General features: G+C 43.4%; 1 protein-coding gene across 1 annotated transcript in view; it reads left to right on the top strand.

The window, feature by feature from the left end:
- bet1l (Bet1 golgi vesicular membrane trafficking protein-like) overlaps positions 1-6,484 on the top strand; it is a 43,006-nt gene extending 36,522 nt beyond the window's left edge. The window contains exons 3-4 of the mRNA XM_073049985.1: positions 5,056-5,112; positions 5,745-6,484. Of these exons, the coding sequence (XP_072906086.1) occupies positions 5,056-5,112; positions 5,745-5,912 (225 nt within the window). The 3' untranslated portion in view covers positions 5,913-6,484. The remainder of the gene's footprint in view (positions 1-5,055; positions 5,113-5,744) is intronic.
- The last annotated feature ends 12,518 nt before the right edge of the window (positions 6,485-19,002 follow it).

The following is a 19,002-nucleotide window of genomic DNA, read 5'->3' as shown; positions in this document are numbered from 1 at the left end:
AGAGAATCCTGAAAGGATTATAAAGATATATATATATATCACCATAGGCTCGTAATGAGTTAGCTATTACTGTGAATACAAACTAACCGCAACATATCACGACAATTTATGGAGATAAAGATGAAAAGGCCATTGAGAAAGTAAGGAGGCATGGGATCCAAGGGGAACAGATCTAAGATCCAGAACTGGCTTGCCCACAGAAGGTAAAGAGTGGTTGTAGATGGGTCATATTCTGCATGGAGTTCGGTCACCAGTGCTGTGCCTGAGGGATCTGTTCTGGGACCCTTACTCTTTGTGATTTTTATAAATGACCTGGATGAAGAAGTGGAGGGACAGGTTAGTAAATTTGCACAAAGGTTGGAGGTGTTGTGGATAGTGTGGAGGGCTGTCAGAGGTTATAGCGGGACATTGATAGGATGCAAAACTGGGTTCAGAAGTGGCAGATGGAGTTCAACCCAGATAAGTGTGAGGTGGTACATTTTGGTAGGTCAAATATGATGACAGAATATAATATTAATGGTAAGACTCTTGGCAGTGTGGAAGATCAGAGGGATCTTGGAGTCCGAGTCCATAGGACACTCAAGGCTGCTGCGTAGGTTAACTCTATGGTTAAAAAAGCATACGGTGCATTGGCCTTCGTCAATCATGGGAATGAGTTTAGAATTGAGAGCTAATGTTGCAGCTATATAGGACCTTGGTCAGACCCCAGTTGGAGTACTGTGCTCAGTTTTGGTCACCTCACTAAAGGAAGGATGTGGAAACCATAGAAAGGGTGCAGAGGAGATTTACAAGGATGTTGCCTGGATTGGGGAGCATTCCTTATGAGAACAGGTTGAGTGAACTCGGCTATTTTTCCTTGGAGTGATGGAGGATGAGAGGTGACCTGATAGAGGTGTACAAGATGATGAGAGGCATTGATCATGTGGATAGTCAGAGGCTTTTTCCCAGGGCTGAAATGGCTAGCACGAGAAGGCACAGTTTTAAGGTGCTTGGAAGTAGGTACAGAGGAGATATCGGGGTAAGTTTTTTACACAAAGAGTGGTGAGTGTGTGGAATGGGTTGCTGGCGATGGTGGCGGATGCAGATACTATAGGGTCTTTTAAGAGACTCCTGGGCAAGTATATGGAGCTCAGAAAAATAGAGAGCTTTGGGTAACCCTAGGGTATTTCTCAAGTAAGGACATGTTTGGCACAGCTTTGTGGGCCAAAGGGCCTGTATTGTGCTGTAAATTTTCTATGTTTCTATGATAGGTGAAACCAGGGGTGGGGGGGGGGGGTGGGTGTGTGGGTGAAGTACGAACTGGGAAGTTGATTAGTGAAAGAGATACAAGGTTGAAGAAGGGGAAATCTGTTCAGAGAGGACAGAAGACAATGGAAGAAAGAAAAGGGGGAGGAACATCAGAGGAGATGGGCAGGTAAAGAGATAAGGTGAGAGATGGAATAGGGAATACACAGCTTATCTGAGAATGATCTCAGGTTTGTTAGATCAATAGCAGAATCTCCTTGTGTCCTTGTTCAGTTGCTCTGATTAAATTATGCCAGAGCAAGAATCAGTGCATCAAACATTTCACAAAATGGAGGTTACAGAGCAGCTTCACAAAATGGCAGCTTCCATTACTTTAAGCACATGGCAGGATCAAAGATTATTGGTTTGTCTACTTCCACTATCCTTTACTCATTCAAATTTGATGTTTTCTTCCATGCTTTAATTCCTTCATGGCCAACAGAATCCACAACTTTTTGAGAGGTAACTGGAGCACCCAGAGGAAACTCCTTAGAGACAGTGGCAGGATTCAACTTTGATCTTTCAGCTAGTGCTGTAAAGCATTACGATAACTGCTACACTATGTTGCCACCCCATTTGGTGTCTTATTTCTTTCTTTCCACCAATGTGACTGGACTTGTTGAATTCTTCCAGCAGGTTGTATGTTGCTGCACATCCCAGCATCTGCTATTTCCTGTGCGTCCAGTATAACAGATCAGAATCCCCTCTGTAACACACAAAATGCTGGAGGAACTCAGCGGGCCAGGCAGCATCTATGGAAAAGAGTACAGTTAACGTTTCAGGCCGAGATCCTTCCGCAGGATACAGTCTGTGTTTTGGGCTGAGACACTTTAGCAGGACTCAGCCAGAAATGTCAAATGTATTCTTTTCCATAGATGTTGCCTGGCCTGCTGAGTTATTCCAGCATTTTGTTTGTGTTGCTTGGGTTTCCAGCATTTGCAGATTTTCTCTTATTTGTAATAGAATCTCCTGTGCCTCCAGTATAGCAGATCAGATTCTCCAATTCAAAGGTACATTTAATTTCAGAGAAATGTATATAATATGTATCCTGAAATTCTTTTTCTTTGCAAACATCCACAAAAACAGGTGTGCCCCAAAGAATGAATGAGAGTTAAATGTTAGAACCCCAAAGTCCCCCCAGCTCCCCCTACCCACACATAAACAGCAGCAAAACAATGACCCCACCCCCTCCCTCACCAGCAAAAAAGCATCGGAGCCGCCACCGAGCACTCAAGCATGCAGGAAAACATCAATAAAGACACAGACTTGCAGTACTCAAAGACTACTCATTCATCCTGTAATTTGACATACCACAGGCTCTCTGTCCCTAATAAGGGAAAAACAGGTGTCCCAGTTTCACAGCGAGAGGGGAGACATAATAAACAACTCGCTGATTTACAATGTTAAAAGTCTGTTGCGTAGCTTTTTCCGAGCTCTGGGCACACAGCCGGCAGCCAGCTTGCTGCTTTCGATCATCTGTCTCGGTGAAAAAGGCAAATGGTATGTTGGCATTCATAGCAAAAGGATTTGAGTACAGGAGCAGGGAGGTTCTACTGCAGTTGTACAAGGCCTTGGTGAGACCGCACCTAGAGTATTGTGTGCAGTTTTGGTCCCCTAATCTGAGGAAAGACATTCTTGTCATAGAGGGAGTACAAAGAAGGTTCTCCAGATTGATTCCTGGGGTGGCAGGACTTTCATATGAAGAAAGACTGGATCGACTAGGCTTATACTCACTGGAATTTAGAAGATTGAGGGGTGATCTTATTGAAACGTATAAAATTCTAAAGGGATTGGACAGGCTAGATGCAGGAAGATTGTTTCCAATGTTGGGGAAGTCCAGAACGAGGGGTCACAGTTTAAGGATAAAGGTGAAGCCTTTTAGGACCGAGATGAGGAAAAACTTCTTCACACAGAGAGTGGTGAATCTGTGGAATTCTCTGCCACAGGAAACAGTTGAGGCCGGTTCATTGGCTATATTTAAGAGGAAGTTAGATATGGCCCTTGTGGCTAAAGGGATCAGGGGGTATGGAGAGAAAGCAGGTACAGGGTTTTGGGTTGGATGATCGGCCATGATCATACTGAATGGCGGTGCAGGCTCGAAGGGCCGAATGGCCTACTCCTGCACCTATTTTCTATGTTTCTATGTCTTCCATGTCACATGACTTTCCTCTGGCGGCACCTACCTCAAGCCGGCCTGCCTCCAGAGCTACAAAATCCTGGAACCTTGAAGGCGCGCTAGTTTTCTAGGCCGCATCCTTGGCATATTAAATAAGAGCCAGTTGTGACATCCCAAGAGCAGATCCCATTTCCACAAAGAACCAAAATCAGTGTCTAACTCCAGGTCAGGGTCTTCAAAAGAAACCTCAAAGGGAAAAATAGAGATATTAAAGATGGAAACAGAGCTGTTTCCAAAAATGCAAACAAAGGAGTCGCCGTTAGGCGCCATTGTTCTCCTAAGCTCCTCCTCCTGTACTATATCAGCAGGAATCCCTCCATTTATCAGATCGGAATTCCTGTGACTCCGGTATATCAGATCGAAATCCCCCATTCCTCCAGTGTATCAGATCGGAATCCCCCATTCCTCCAGTATATCAGATCGGAATCCCTCATTCCTCCAGTGTATCAGATCGGAATCCCCTGTGTCTCCGGTATATCAGATCAGAATCCCGTTCCTCCAGTATATCAGATCGGAATCCCCTGTGCCTCCAGTATATCAGATCGGAATCCCCTGTATCTTCGGTATATCAGATCGGAATCCCCTGTGTCTCCGGTATATCAGATCAGAATCCCCTGTGTCTCTGGTATATCAGATCGGAATCCCCTGTGTCTCCGGTCTATCAGATCGGAATCCCCTGTGTCTCCGGTCTATCAGATCGGAATCCCCTGTGTCTCCAGTATATCAGATCAGAATCCCGTTCCTCCAGTATATCAGGTTGGAATCCCCACTGCCTCCAGTATGTCTGATCGGAATCCAGTAAGCCTCCAGTGTAACGGATCAGAATCACCTGTGTTTGTCAACATTGGCTCCATAATAACCCAAACCAATTCACAAATAATCATTTCTGACTGTCTCCAAATCTGGCAAGTACGATTGTTATTGTTTTAGAATGTAGAACATAGAGCACCTATTTATACCTGCATTTGCAGTTTGTTTACAGTTTATAGTTCCTGATGTTTACTGTTTATAGACCCTGTTTGCAGTTACTGTTCTACGGATTTGCTAAGTATGCCCACAGGAATAAGGATCTTAGGGTTGTACATGCTGACATTTATTTACTGTGATAATGCAATTTTACTTCGAACTTCGGACCTTATTATTTGTTAATTTATTTGTGGTTATATTTCTTTGTGTTATGTATGTGAGTTAAATGAACTGTGTTGTGCACCTTGATTTGGAGGAATATTGTTTTGTTTGGCGGGGCAGTATATATGTGTACATGTATACATGACAAATGGGTGACCATCGTAGCATAGCAGTCAGCTTGGGCATTCCTGAGTCTGGAGTTCAGAGCTCAGTTCCAGCGCCATTCCGTAAGGACTCCTATATGTCCTTCCTGTGCACTTTGTGTGTTTTCACTGGGTGCTCTGGTTTCCTCCCACAGTCCAATGACATACCATATAGGTTAATTAGTCATTGTAAATTGTGCCATGATTAAGCTAGGGATAAGTGGGTTGTGGGGTTGCTGGGGCAGTATGGCAGGAAGGGCCTACTCCGCGCGGTATCACTAAATCAATAAATAAACTGATGTTGAACTTGACTTGTTCAAGCAGATTGCTCTGGACATTGACCAGGAGACAGCTGACCAGAACAGATACTTGGATGGCATGGTGAGTAGATGGTCTTCCTGGGTATTTTCACAGCACAAAATTTGTCATGGATTTATTTAGAAATAAATAGATAAAGCATGAATTTAATAGTGTCTATTAGTACAAAATCTTCTCAAAATATTAGTTAGAGACAGAATTAATGTCTGTTTAGTAAGGTGTTTATTGATTAGAGAAACCCAGTGTGAATTTGTATGACAAACCATGTCTAACTAATGATGAGGCAGAGGGAACATGTCCACAGTATGTTACACTCCACCTCCATCAGCCCTGATTCTGTGTCAAGCTCCTGTGCAGCATTCAATCAATTCTTTGGAAGTGTAAATATGCTAAATTTATATTTCTTCCTTTTCCATCTGCTGTTCACTTTCTGTATCCACCCACTCACACACCCAGACAGGGCAGTTATCTTTCAGTTCTTGATCAATATCCTTCACTCGCTACTGTTGGAAGGTAAATGTCTCCCTCTCCCTTTCCTCCTACCCTCTCCTCCCCACCGGTCACCCTTCTGTCCCCTCTCTTTCCCCTTCTCTCCCTCACGGTGGAAATGTGAAAGCTGTGTCCAGAGTGCAACACAACTCTAACTACAGAGTATTTTTCCAATCTAGACTTGATGAATTCTGTGTTTGCTTCAGGACTCCGATTTCCTGAGTGCCACTGGTCTTCTGACGGGGAGTGTAAAGCGGTTTTCCACGATGGTGAGATCAGGACGGGACAATAAGAAGTTGCTGTGCTACACGTCTGTTGGTCTGGTCCTCCTCTTCTTCATCCTGTACTTCCTGGTCACCAGGATGCAGACCTGAGCTGGTTATGAAGCACAATGTTATAAGGAACAGATTTCCTATGGACACAGTTGAGAAGAGTGACTGCTCCTTCCTTTATCAGGGATTTTACGTAGATATCATTCTCATGATCAGCCTGGGAATCGGGAAGGTGCACTTTATGTCTGGTGAGGGATGTGATCTTTTACCCAACAATGATTGTACTATGCCCCTGATGTATCGTGCAACCAGTAACCAGTTGCAGTCTTCAGTGAGGATTGTGATTTTACAAAGGCTCCTGTGTTTTTGAGCTCCAATCAAATCCCAAACAAGATAACTGAAAACTTCCATACAGGGCAAGAACAGCACTTTTATAATAATCATTTAATTTAATAATAATCATTCAAGTAGTTGTTTCATTCTAATATTTCATATATATGTACAGATCATTTTCTACAGCAATTCTCTGATTTAACAATTCTCTTCAACTTAATGGAATCTTTTCTGAAACTTACTGCCGCTGAGCCGCACTCAGCTAGATTTCGTTGGTGTGTGCTCTCTCTATATTTTCACTCTGAATAAATATTAATTGCCTGAACAACTGTTTATTTAAATTTTGCACTTGGTTCGTTTTCATTTTATCTCCCCTTTATGCACACTGAACCTTCAAATCCATTCTGCCAGAGTCAGGCTTATTATCTATTAAGTATGTTGTGAAATTTGTTGTTTTGCAGCAGCAGTACAGTGAGATACATTATTTACAATGTGAATATACATTAAAATAAGTTAAATAAATAGGGCAAAAGAAAGAAAAAAAAAGTGAGGTAGGTGTTCTTGGGTTCAATGCACATTCAGAAATCTGATGGCAGAGGGGAAGAAGCTGTTCCTGTAATGTTCAATGTGTCTTTAGGCTCGTGTAGTGATGGTAACACTGAGAAGAGGGCATGTCCTAGGTGATGAGGGTCCTTGGTGTTGGATGCCACCTCTTTGAGGCATCATCTGTTGAAGATGTCCTTGATGATGGGCAGGCTAGTGCTCCAGAGGGAGCTGGCTGAGTTTACAATCTTCTGCAGCTTTTTCTGATCCTGTGCACGGTCCCTTCATACCAAGTGGTGATGCAACCAGTTAGAATACTCTCCAGGGTACAGCTGTAGAAATTTGCCATTCAAGACCCTGGCCTATACTGGTCCTCATCCAATATTGGTTTCCTCCAATTCCCTGAACGCCCAAAGATTTCACTCTTCCATATACTCAGTCGAGCATCATAGTCCTGGGAACTGAAGAATCCCAACACTTTATTGTCACCAAACAATTGATACTAGAGCATACAATCATCACAGCGATATTTGATTCTGTGCTTCGCGCTCCCTGAAGTACAAATTGAAGTAAATATAATTAAAATTAAAATTATAAATCATAATTAGAAAATAGAAAAGGGAAAGTAAGGTAGTGCAAGTCAGATCCGGATATTTGGAAGGTATGGCCCAGATCCGGGTCAGGATCCGTTCAGCAGTCTTATCACGGTTGGAAAGAAGCTGTTCCCGAATCTGGCTGTACGAATCTTCAAGCTCCTGAACCTTCTCCTGGAGGGAAGAGGGACAAAAAGTGTGTTGACTGGCTGGCTGGGTCGTGTCCTTGATTATCCTGGCAGCACTGCTCCGACAGCATGCGATGTAAAGTGAGTCCAAGGATGAAAGATTGGTTTGTGTGTTGTGCTGGGCTATGTTCACGATCTTCTGCAGCTTTTTCCGGTCGTGGACAGGACAATTTCCATACCAGGTTGTGATGCACCCTAGAAGAATGCTTTCTACGGTGCATCTATAAAAATTAGTGAGGGTTTTAGGGGACAGGCCAAATTTCTATAGCTTTCTCAGGAAGTAAAGGCGCTGGTGAGCCTTCTTGGCAGTGGACTCTGCTTGGTTAGACCAAGTCAGGTCATTTGTGATATTCACCCCGAGGAACTTAAAGCTTTTGACCTGTTCCACCTGCGCACCATCGATGCAGATGGGGTTGTACGGTCCGCTTCTCCTTATGAAGTCACCAACCAATTCCTTCATCTTGCTGACTTTGAGGGATAGGTTATTGTCTCCGCACCATGCCACCAGGTTCTTAATTTCCTCTCTGTACTCAGACTCATCATTACCCAAGATACGGCCTACAATTGTGGCGTCATCAGCAAACTTATATATTGAGTTCGATGGAAACTGCTACACAATCATGGGTGTACAGTGAGTACAGCAGGGGGCTGAGTACACAGCCTTGTGGGGCACCGGTGCTCAGAGTGATTGTAGAGGAGAGCTTGTCCCCTATTTTTACAGCCTGGGTCCTGTCTGTGAGGAAGTTGAAGATCCAGCTGCAGATCTGAGTGCTAATACCCGGGTTCCGGAGCTGAGGAATCAGTTTATTTGGAATGATGGTATTAAAGGCAGAGCTGTAGTCAATGAAAAGGAGCCTTACATATGCGTCTTTATTCTCCAGGTGTTCTAAGGAGGAATGTAGTGCCAGAGAGATGGCATCTGCCGTTGACCTGTTGCTCCGGTAGGCGAATTGCAAAGCGTCAAGGTTGACCGGTAGGTTATGGTTGATGTGTACCATAACCAATCGTTCGAAGCACTTCATAGCAATTGATGTCAGAGCCACAGGTCGATAGTCATGCCTGTGTGTAACCCTATCACTGTAGACTCGTAATGAGTTAGCTTTTACTGTGAATTCAACCTAACAGCTACATAACTCTACAATGCATGGGGAATAACGATGAAAATGCTGTTACCAGGAAATGAACACATCTACAGTAAGTATGATTTGGGTAAACACAACACATAAAAGTTTGAATGGGAATATGAGGCTACCACATGTACACTGATATACCCATGCAAATTTACCATTCACCAGTATAAACTTAGATTAAAATTATATTGACAGAATAATATATTCTTTGAAAAACAATAAAGAAAAGGGCTCATTACATAATGTGCACATAATCATTGGAACTCATTGTTGTGTAGTCAGTCTGGTTTTGTTTCACTACGTTTACTCATGGTATCAAACAATTCTGCCTGAACACCCAGTTTGAGTGAAACATAAATAAATAACCACGCAACATCCAAGGACGTGGTGTTGAACTTTCTCCAAAGTCATGTGCTAACTAGCTAACTAAAAGTTACCTGTACATTCTCCATGAAACCAAAGTTTGCATGAGGATTTTCTGACAGCGGTATCTGTCCCTCCAAATGGGTTCTATGAGCATTTCACATGTCCTTCTGTGATGTTCGTTGTCCGTTTCCATTTTTCTTCCTTTCTGCTTTGACCCCACGCGCTCTCTTGAAAATGGCTATCCCTCCCTCATTCCTCCTAGAATGTTCCGGGGCATCTTATTGACCAGAATGTTAACAAGACAAATCCTATTGGCTAATGCAATAAGAATTATTATTTTAAACAGCAAAAAAATGTATTACCTGATTGTACAATGTAATTAAAGGAACATAGTGCATTTTGAAAAAAATCTGCGGAAAATAAAATCCCCAACAGCATAACTATTCATAAAATAAAGCACAGTGATAAACCAGGGTGTAACATCCGTATAAAACAGTTTCTGTTCAGCTCAGTCCTAAATGATAAGTTTCTCTTGAAGGCAGTTGCCCCTGGGTGTAGACTATCCAGTCAGGTGACTTCTCTCAATGTCCATCTGATGCTATTAATCGCTTTCTCTCAGAACCTTATGTTTATCGTTCTTCTTTGACCAACTTTACTCAGTGTTCTTCCCCCCCCCCCCCCCCCATCATCCCACCATGATGCCAGAAGTCAGTGTGGCCAAATGAAAGTGAACATCTCACTGACTCTGAGGCAAGTAGAGCAATCCAATTTGTGCACTACAAGTAAGAACACAAGAAACAGGAGCAGGAGTAGGCCATCTGGCTCGTCGAGCCTGCTTCATCGTTCAGTAAGATCATGGCTGATTCTGGCCATGGACTCATCTCCACCTACCTGCCTTTTCCCCATAACCCTTAATTCCCCTACTATGCAAAAATCTATCCAACCTTGTCTTACATATATTTACTGAGGTAGCCTCCACTGCTTCATTGGGCAGAGAATTCCACAGATTCACCACTCTGGGAAAAGCAGTTCCTCCCCATCTCCATCTTAAATTTACTCTCCTGGATCTTGAGGCTAAGTCCCGTAGTCCTAGTCTCATCTACTAGTGGAAAAAACTTCCCTGCCTCTACCTTAACTATCCCTTTCATAATTTTATATGTTTCTATAAGATCTCCTCTCGTTCTTCTGAATTCCAGTAAATACAGTCCTAGGCAACTCAATCTCTCCTCGGAGTCCAGCCACCTCACCTCTGGAATCAACCTGGTGAACCTCCTTTGCACCGCTTCCAAAGCCAGTATATCCTTCCTCAAGTTAGGATACCTGAACTGCATGCAGTACTCGAGGTGTGGCCTCACCAGTACCCTATACAGTTGCAGCATAATCTACCCGCTCTTAAATTCAATTCTTCTAGCAATGAAAGCCAACATTCCATTCGCCTTCTAGATAGCCTGATGCACCTGCATGCCAACCTTTTACGATTCATTAACAAGCACTCCCAGGTCCCTCTGCACAACAGCATACTGCATTTTTTTACTATTTAAATAATAAACTGGTCTTCCATTCTTTTCTTCCAAAGTAGATGACCTCAATTTACCAACATTGTACTCCATCTGCCAGACCCTTGCCCACTCACTTATCTATATCTCTTTGCAGACACTCCATATCTTCTGTGCAATTTCCTTTTCCACTTAATTTAGTGTCATTAAATTTGTGATAATCTGAACTTTGTCACAATACGTCCCTGAGCAGCATCTCCTTGCCTATCTTCTCACTTCAACCCCAACCACCTATCACCTGGTCGTAGCTATCACCTGATAGCTTTAGAAGCTGTCCTTAAGCCTGATTGTATGTGCTTTCAAGCTTTTGAATCTTTTGCCAGAGGAGAGAATGTTTGGGGTGGGTGGCTGGCTGGTCTACTGAGGAAACAAACAGTGTAGACAGTTTCCATGGAGGGGACTCCCCCTCTCTCCCACCTCCTTATTCTAGGTTCTTCCCCCTTCTTTTCCAGTCCTGATGGAGAGTCTCAACCAGAAACATCGACTGTTTATTCTCCTCCACAGATGTTGCCCGACCTGCTGAGTTCCTCCAGCATTTTGTTGTGGTGCCCAAAGTTAACTGCTTCACAATGAACAGTTCTGCTCTTGAATTGAAGCCTTGTTCATTTCCCTTGAGATATGACTGAGAAAACAATGCTGAAAATGTTTGAGGGATTCCTGATAGGAGGCAGAGGGCAGGAGTGGAGGGTTAAGTTTCACAGAAATTGGTGCTTGGACCATTATGGTTTGTCAGACCTGTAAGTGAAGGGAGAGAAGGAAGGAAGTGATTGATAAGCTTGCAAATGACATGAAACTTGACAGAGTTGTAAAAAATGAATAAGCTTGTCTGAAGGTCCATAACTGCGGTCCCCTTTTTAACTTGAGGGAAAAGCTTATCTATTCCTATATTGCTCTGTGTTGTCCACTGGGACAGGATGGTTGGGGAAAAATAATGCCTGAAACAGGTGAGGTGCCTGAGGATTATAGGATAGCCAATGTTTTTCCACTGTTTAAGAAAGGCTCTAAAAGTAAACCAGGCAATTGTAGGCTGGTGAGCCTGACATCAATAGTGGGCAAGTTATTAGAAGGTATTCTAAGGGACTGGATATATGAATGTAATGCCCTGGGAAAGATTTCACTGCAAACATAATGGTCTTTATGTGGAAGCAGTGTTTGGGTTATGGTTAGAGATAACGGGTGCTTTGGAATGTGAGCTGTCCAATGAAGGGAGTGTGATTTTATGTTGTGTGCCTGATATCGGGCTGAGCTGGGTCTTTTATTCAGTGGGAGGCGAAGGAAGAAGACGCCACAGAGAAGAAGTCATAGGTCTCTACCAGAGTGGGGCCATGATTCGACGAAGCCCAGGGAGCTCGAAGGAGGATCGGTGAAGAGGAAACTGTGAGCTCCAACTTGTGCACATGAGACTTTCATTAAAATGGGCCCTTTTCTTTTTCTGCTTTTTCTTTACTAACCCTTTAGTCGAATTAAGAATTATAAAGCTAAATCATTTAATTGTATGCAGTGTATTGTCTGTTATTTTGTGGTACTTATTTGTATCAGGATAACAAATCGTGCAGCATCCACACAAACGGGGCTTTGGGGTGGGCTTGCACCTCAATTTCACACATTTGACAGGGCCAGCGATTGTCTTCCCTAGACTTACATAGCTGGCGGAACCAGAGAGTTTCATGAATATTTGGATAGAAATGGACTGATAAGGATTGTCAACATGATTTTGTGTGTGATAGGTCATGCTTAACCCATCGTATCGAGTTTTTGTGGAAGTTATCAGGAAAGTGTCCCTGACGACTATGTGTGCAGGAAGTGTGTCCAACTGCAGCTTCTGGCAGACCGCATTGAGCATCTGGACCTGCGATTGGATTCATACTGGAGCATCTGCGATGCTGAGAAGGTCGTGAATAGCACGTTCAGTGAGTTGGCTACACCGCAGGTAAAGGCTACACAGGCAGAAAGGGAAGGGGTGGCCACTAGACAGCGTAGCAGTAGGCAGGTAGTGCAGGAGTCCCCTGGGGTCATCTCCCTCCTAAACAGATATACTGTTTTGGATACTGTTGGGGGAGATGTCTCATCAGGGGAAGGCAGCAGCAGCCGAGTTCATTGCACCATGGGTGGCTCTGCAGCACAGGAGGGAAGGAAAAGGAGTGGGAAAGCTATAGTAATAGGGGATTCAATTGTAAGGGGAATAGATAGGCATTTCTGCGGCCGCAAACGAGACTCCAGGATGGTATGTTGCCTCCCTGGTGCAAGGGTCAAGGATGTCTCTGAGCGGCTGCAGGACATTCTGGAATGGGAGGGTGAACAGCCAGTGGTCGTGGTGCACATAGGTACCAACGATATAGGTAAAAAACGGGATGAGGTCCTACAAGGTGAATTTAGGGAGTTAGGAGATAAACTAAAAAGTAGGACCACAAAGGTAATAATCTCTGGATTACTACCAGTGCCACGTGCTAGTCAGAGTAGAAATAAGAGGATATTTCAGATGAATACATGGCTTGAAAAATGGTGCAAGGGGGAGGGATTCAAATTTCTGGGGCATTGGAACCAGTTCTGGGGGAGGTGGGACCGGTACAAACAGGACGGTCTGCACATGGGCTGGATTGGAACCAATGTCCTAGGGGGAGCATTTGCTACTGCTGTTCAGGAGGCTTTAAACTAATGTGGCAGGGGGATGGGAACAAGTGCAGAGAGACAGAGGGGTGTAAAACGAGGGTAGAAGCAAAAAGTAGTAAGGTGAAAAGTAAAAGTGGCAGACAGGCAAATCCAGGGCAAAAAGAGCCACTTTTCAACATAGTTGTATAAGGGCTAAGGGTGTTGTAAAAACAAGCCTGAAGGCTTTGTGTGTCATTGCGAGGAGCATTCATAACAAGGTGGATGAATTGAATGTGCAGATAGTAATTAATGAATATGATATAGTTGGGATCACAGAGACATGACTCCAGGGTGACCAAGGATGGGAGTTCAACATCCAGGGATATTCAATATTCAGGAGGGATAGACAGGAAAGGAAAGGGGTAGCATTGCTGGTTAGAGAGGAGATTAGCGCAATAGAAAGGAAGAACATTAGCCTGGAGGATGTGGAATCGATATGGGTAGAGCTGCATAACACTAAGGGGCAGAAAACGCTGGTGGGAGTTGTGTACAGGCCACCTAACAGTAGTAGTGAGGTTGGGGATGGCATTAAACAGGAAATTAGAAATGCATGCAATAAAGGAACAGTAGTTATAATGGGTGACTTAAATCTACATATAGATTGGGTGAACCAAATTGGTAAGGCTGCTGAGGAAGAGGATTTCTTGGAATGTATGTGGGATGGTTTTCTGAACCAACATGTCGAGGAACCAACTAGAGAGCAGGCCATTCTAGATTGGATATTGAGCAATGAGGAAGGGTTAGTTAGCAATCTTGTTGTGCGAGGCCCCTTGGGTAAGAGTGATCATAATATGGTGGAATTCTTCATTAAGATGGAGAGTGACATAGTTAATTCAGAAACAAAGGTTCTGAACTTAAAGAAGGGTAACTTTGAAGGTATGAGACGTGAATTAGCTAAGATAGACTGGCAAATTATACTTAAAGGGTTGACGGTGGATATGCAATGGCAAGCATTTAAAGATCGCATGGATGAACTACAACAATTGTTCATCCCAGTTTGGCAAAAGAATAAACCAGGGAAGGTAGTGCACCCATGGCTGACAAGGGAAATTAGGGATAGTATCAAGTCCGAAGAAGAAACATATAAATTAGCAAAAAAGAGCGGCACACCTGAGGACTGGGAGAAATTCAGAGACCAGCAGAGGAGGACAAAGGGCTTAATTAGGAAAGGGAAAAAAGGTTATGAGAGAAAGCTGGCAGAGAACATAAAAACTGACTGTAAAAGCTTTTATAGATACGTAAAAAGAAAAAGATTGGTCAAGACAAATGTAAGTCCTTTACAGTCAGAAACAGGTGAATTGATCATAGGGAACAAAGACATGGCAGACCAATTGAATAACTACTTTGGTTCTGTCTTCACTAAGGAGGACATAAATAATCTTCCGGAAATAGGAAGGGACCGAGGGTCTAGTGAGATGGAGGAACTGAAGGAAATACATGTTAGTAGGGAAGTGGTGTTAGGTAAATTGAAGGGATTAAAGGCAGATAAATCCCCAGGGCCAGATGGTCTGCATCCCAGAGTACTTAAGGAAGTAGCCCAAGAAAGAGTGGATGCATTAGTGATAATTTTTCAAAACTCCTTAGATTCTGGATTAGTTCTTGAGGATTGGAGGATGGCTAATGTAACTCCACTTTTTAAAAAAGGAGGGAGAGAGAAACCGGGGAATTATAGACAGGTTAGTCTGACATCGGTGGTGGGGAAAATGCTAGAGTCGGTTATCAAAGATGTGATAACAGCACATTTGGAAAGAGATGAAATCATCGGACAAAGTCAGCATGGATTTATGAAAGGAAAATCATGTCTGACGAATCTTATAGAATTTTTCAAAGATGTAACTAGTAGAGTAGATAGGGGAGAGCCAGTGGATGTGGTATATTCAGATTTTCAAAAGGCTTTTGACAAGGTCCCACACAGGAGATTAGTGTGAAAACTTAAAGCACACAGTATTGGAGGTATGGTATTGATGTGGATAGAGAATTAGTTGGCAGACAAGAAGCAAAGAGTGGGAGTAAATGGGACCTTTTCAGAATGGCAGGCAGTGACTAGTGGGGTACCACAAGGCTCAGTGCTGGGACCCCAGTTGTTTACAATATACGGTATATTAATGATTTAGACGAGGGAATTAAATGCAGCATCTCCAAGTTTGCTGATGACACAAAGCTGGGTGGCAGTGTTAGCTGTGAGGAGGATGCTAAGAGGATGCAGGGTGACTTGGATAGGTTAAGTGAGTGGGCAAATTCATGTCAGATGCAATTTAATGTGGATAAATGTGAGGTTATCCACTTTGGTTGCAAGAACAGGAAAACAGTTTATTATCTGAACAGTGGCCAATTAGGAAAAGGGGAGATGCAACGAGACCTGGATGTCATTGTACACCAGTCATTGAAGGTGGGCATGTAGGTACAGCAGGCGGTGAAAAAGGCAAATGGTTTGTTGGTATTCATAGCAAAAGGATTTGAGTACAGGAGCAGGGAGGTTCTACTGCAGTTGTACAAGGCCTTGGTGAGACCGCACCTAGAATATTGTGTGCAGTTTTGGTCCCCTAATCTGAGGAAAAACATTCTTGCCATAGAGGGAGTACAGAGAAGGTTCACCAGATTGATTCCTGGAATGGCAGGACTTTCATATGAAGAAAGACTAGGCTTCTACTCACTGGAATTTAGAAGATTGAGGGGGGATCTTATTGAAACGTATAAAATTCTAAAGGGATTGGACAGGCTAGATGCAGGAAGATTGTTTCCGATGTTGGGGAAGTCCAGAATGAGGGGTCACAGTTTAAGGATAAAGAGGAAGCCTTTTAGGACCGAGATGAGGAAAAAGTTCTTCATACAGAGAGTGGTGAATCTGTGGAATTCTCTGCCACAGGAAACAGTTGAGGCTGGTTCATTGGCTATATTTCAGAGGAAGTTAGATATGGCCCTTGTGGCTAAAGGGATCAGGGGGTATGGAGAGAAAGCAGGTACAGGGTTCTGAGTTGGATGATCAGCCATGATCATACTGAATGGCAGTGCAGGCTCAAAGGGCCAAATGGCCTACTCCTGCACCTATTTTCTATGTTTCTATGTTTCTACACCATGAAGACAGAAAAACTCTCCAAGCAACTCCGCAGAAAAGCAGAAGTCAGGAGAGGGATGCAAGAACATTTTCCAGTCACTGAATATCCCTTGGCGTACAGTTAAGTCAATCATCAAGAAATGGAAAGAATACGGCAGAGCTATAAATCTACCTAGGGCAGGCCGTCCTCAAAAACTGAGTGACTATGCAAAAAGGGGACTAGTGAGGGAGGCCACCAAGGGACCTATGACAACTCTGGAGGAGTTACAAGCTTCAGAGGCTAAGATGGGAGAGACTGTCCATACAACAACTTGTCCGGGTGCTTCACCAGTCGCAGCTTTATGGGAGAGTGGCAAAGAGAAAGCCGCTGTTGAAAAATACTCACGTGAAATCTTGGCTAGAGTTTGTCAGAAGGCATGTGGGAGATTCTGAAATTAGCTGGAAGAAGGTTCTATGGTCTGATGAAACTAAAACTGAACTTATTGGCCACCCAGGCCTGTACCAGAAACCAGGTATGATTTGCAGAGGGCTATTTCAAGGGTGAAGAGACAATTTTGAATGAGGTTGGAGGCAACATTGGATGCACAACAACTCTGGCAGGATCTGCAAGTCATTACTTCCTACAAAGCGAAACCCAACAGCATGAATGGCAGCGATGCTTCATTACCAGATGGACTCAACGCCTTCTATGCCTGTTTTGAAAGGGAGAACACAACTACAGCTGTGAAGATCCCTGCTTCACCTGATGACCCATGATCTCTGTCTCAGAGGCCGATGTTAGGCTGTCTTTAAAGAAAGTGATCCCTCGCAAGACGCAAGGTCCCAATGGAGTACCTGTTAAGGCTCTGAAAACCTGTGCCAACCAATTAGCAGGAGTATTCAAGGACATTTTCAACCTCTCACTGCTATGGCTGGAAGTTCCCACTTGCTTCAAAAAGCCCACAATTATACCAGTGCCCAAGAAGAATAATGTGGGCTACCTTAATGACTATCGCCTGGTAGCACATCGACAGTGATGAAATGTTTTGAGAGGTTGGTCATGACTAGACTGAACTCTTGCCTCAGCAAGGACGTGGCAATCTCGATTGCTCTCCACACGGCTTTAGACCACCTGGACAATACAAATACCTACGTCAGGATACTGTTCATCGACTATAGCTCAGCAGTTAATATCATCATTCCCACAATCCTGATTGAGAAGTTACAGAACCTGGGCCTCTGTACCTCCCTCTGCAATTGGATCCTTGACTTCCTAACTGGAAGACTACAATCTGTGCAGATTGGTGATAACATCTACTCGCTGACAATCAACACTGGCACACCTCAGGGATGTGTGCTTAGCCCACTGCTCTACTCTCTATACATTCATGACTGTGTGGCTAGGCGTATCATAAATACCTTATATAAATTTGCTGACGATACAGCCATTGTTGGTGGAATCTCAAGTGGTGATGAGCAGGCATACAGGAATGAGATATGCCAACTAGTGGAATGGTACCACTGTAACAACCTGGCATTCAACGTCAGTAAGACAAAAGAGCTGATTGTAGACTTCAGGAAGGGTAAAATGAAGGAATACATACCAATCCTCATAGTGGGATCAGAATTGGAAAGAGTGAGCAGCTTCAAGTTCCTGGGTGTCAAGATCTCTGAGGATCTAACCTCATCCCAACATATTGATGTAGTTATAAAGAAGGCAAGACAGCGGCTATACTTAGAGTTTGAAGAGATTTGGCATGTTATCAAATACACTCAAAAACTTCTATAGTTGTACCATGGAGGGCATTCTGACAGGTTGCATCACTGTCTGGTATGGGAGCTGGGGGGGGTGGGGGCTACTGCACGGGACTGATAGAAGCTGCAGAAGGTTGTAAATCTAGTCAGCTCCATCTTGGGAACTGGTCTACAAAATACCCAGTATATCTTCAAGGAGTGCTGTCTTAGAAAGGCAGCGTCCATTATTAAGGACCTCCAGCACCCAGGGCATTCCCTTTTCTCACTGTTACCATCAGGTAGGAGGTACAGAAGCCTGAAGGCACACACTCAGCGATTCAGGAATAGCTTCTCCTCCTCTGCCATCTGATTCCTAAATGGACATTGAATTTTTGGACACTACCTCACTTTTTTTTAATATACAGTATTTCTGTTTTTGCACAGGTTTTAAATCTTTTCAATCTATGTAATTGATTTACTTGTTTATTTATTATTATTTTTAATTTTATTTTTTTCTCTCTCTGCTAGATTATGTATTGCATTGAACTGCTGATATTAAGTTAACAAATTTCATGTCACATGCTGGTAATAATAAACCTGATTCTGATTCAGACTAAATGCTATATTTGTGTAAGCCAAACACAGCACATCATCAAAAACACACTATCCTTACCATGATATGGTGGTGGCTGCATCATGTTGTGTGTAGCAGGCCCTCGAAGGTTTGTTAGAGGGTAAAATTAATGCAGAAAAATACAGGGAAATCCTGGAGGAAAACCTGATGCAATCTGCAAGAGAACTGTGACTTGGGAGAAGATTTGTTTTCCAGCAAGACAATGATCCCAAGCATAAAGCCAAAGCCACGCAAGAATGGCTTAAAAACAACAAAGTTAACATCTTGGAGCGGCCAAATCTTGGAGAGTCCAGACCTCAATCCAACTGAAACTTTGTGGCTGGACTTGAAAAGGGCTGCTCACTCATGATCCCCATGCGATCTGACAGAGCATGAGCAGTTTTGTTAAGAAAAATGAGGAAAACTTGCAGTCTCCAGATGTGCAAAGCTGAT

This window comes from Hemitrygon akajei, chromosome 6 (genome assembly GCF_048418815.1).
Source record: "Hemitrygon akajei chromosome 6, sHemAka1.3, whole genome shotgun sequence".
Taxonomy (NCBI): Eukaryota; Metazoa; Chordata; class Chondrichthyes; order Myliobatiformes; family Dasyatidae; genus Hemitrygon; species Hemitrygon akajei.
Note: the sequence above shows the minus strand (reverse complement) of the source record. Positions and strands in the feature narration are given on the sequence as shown.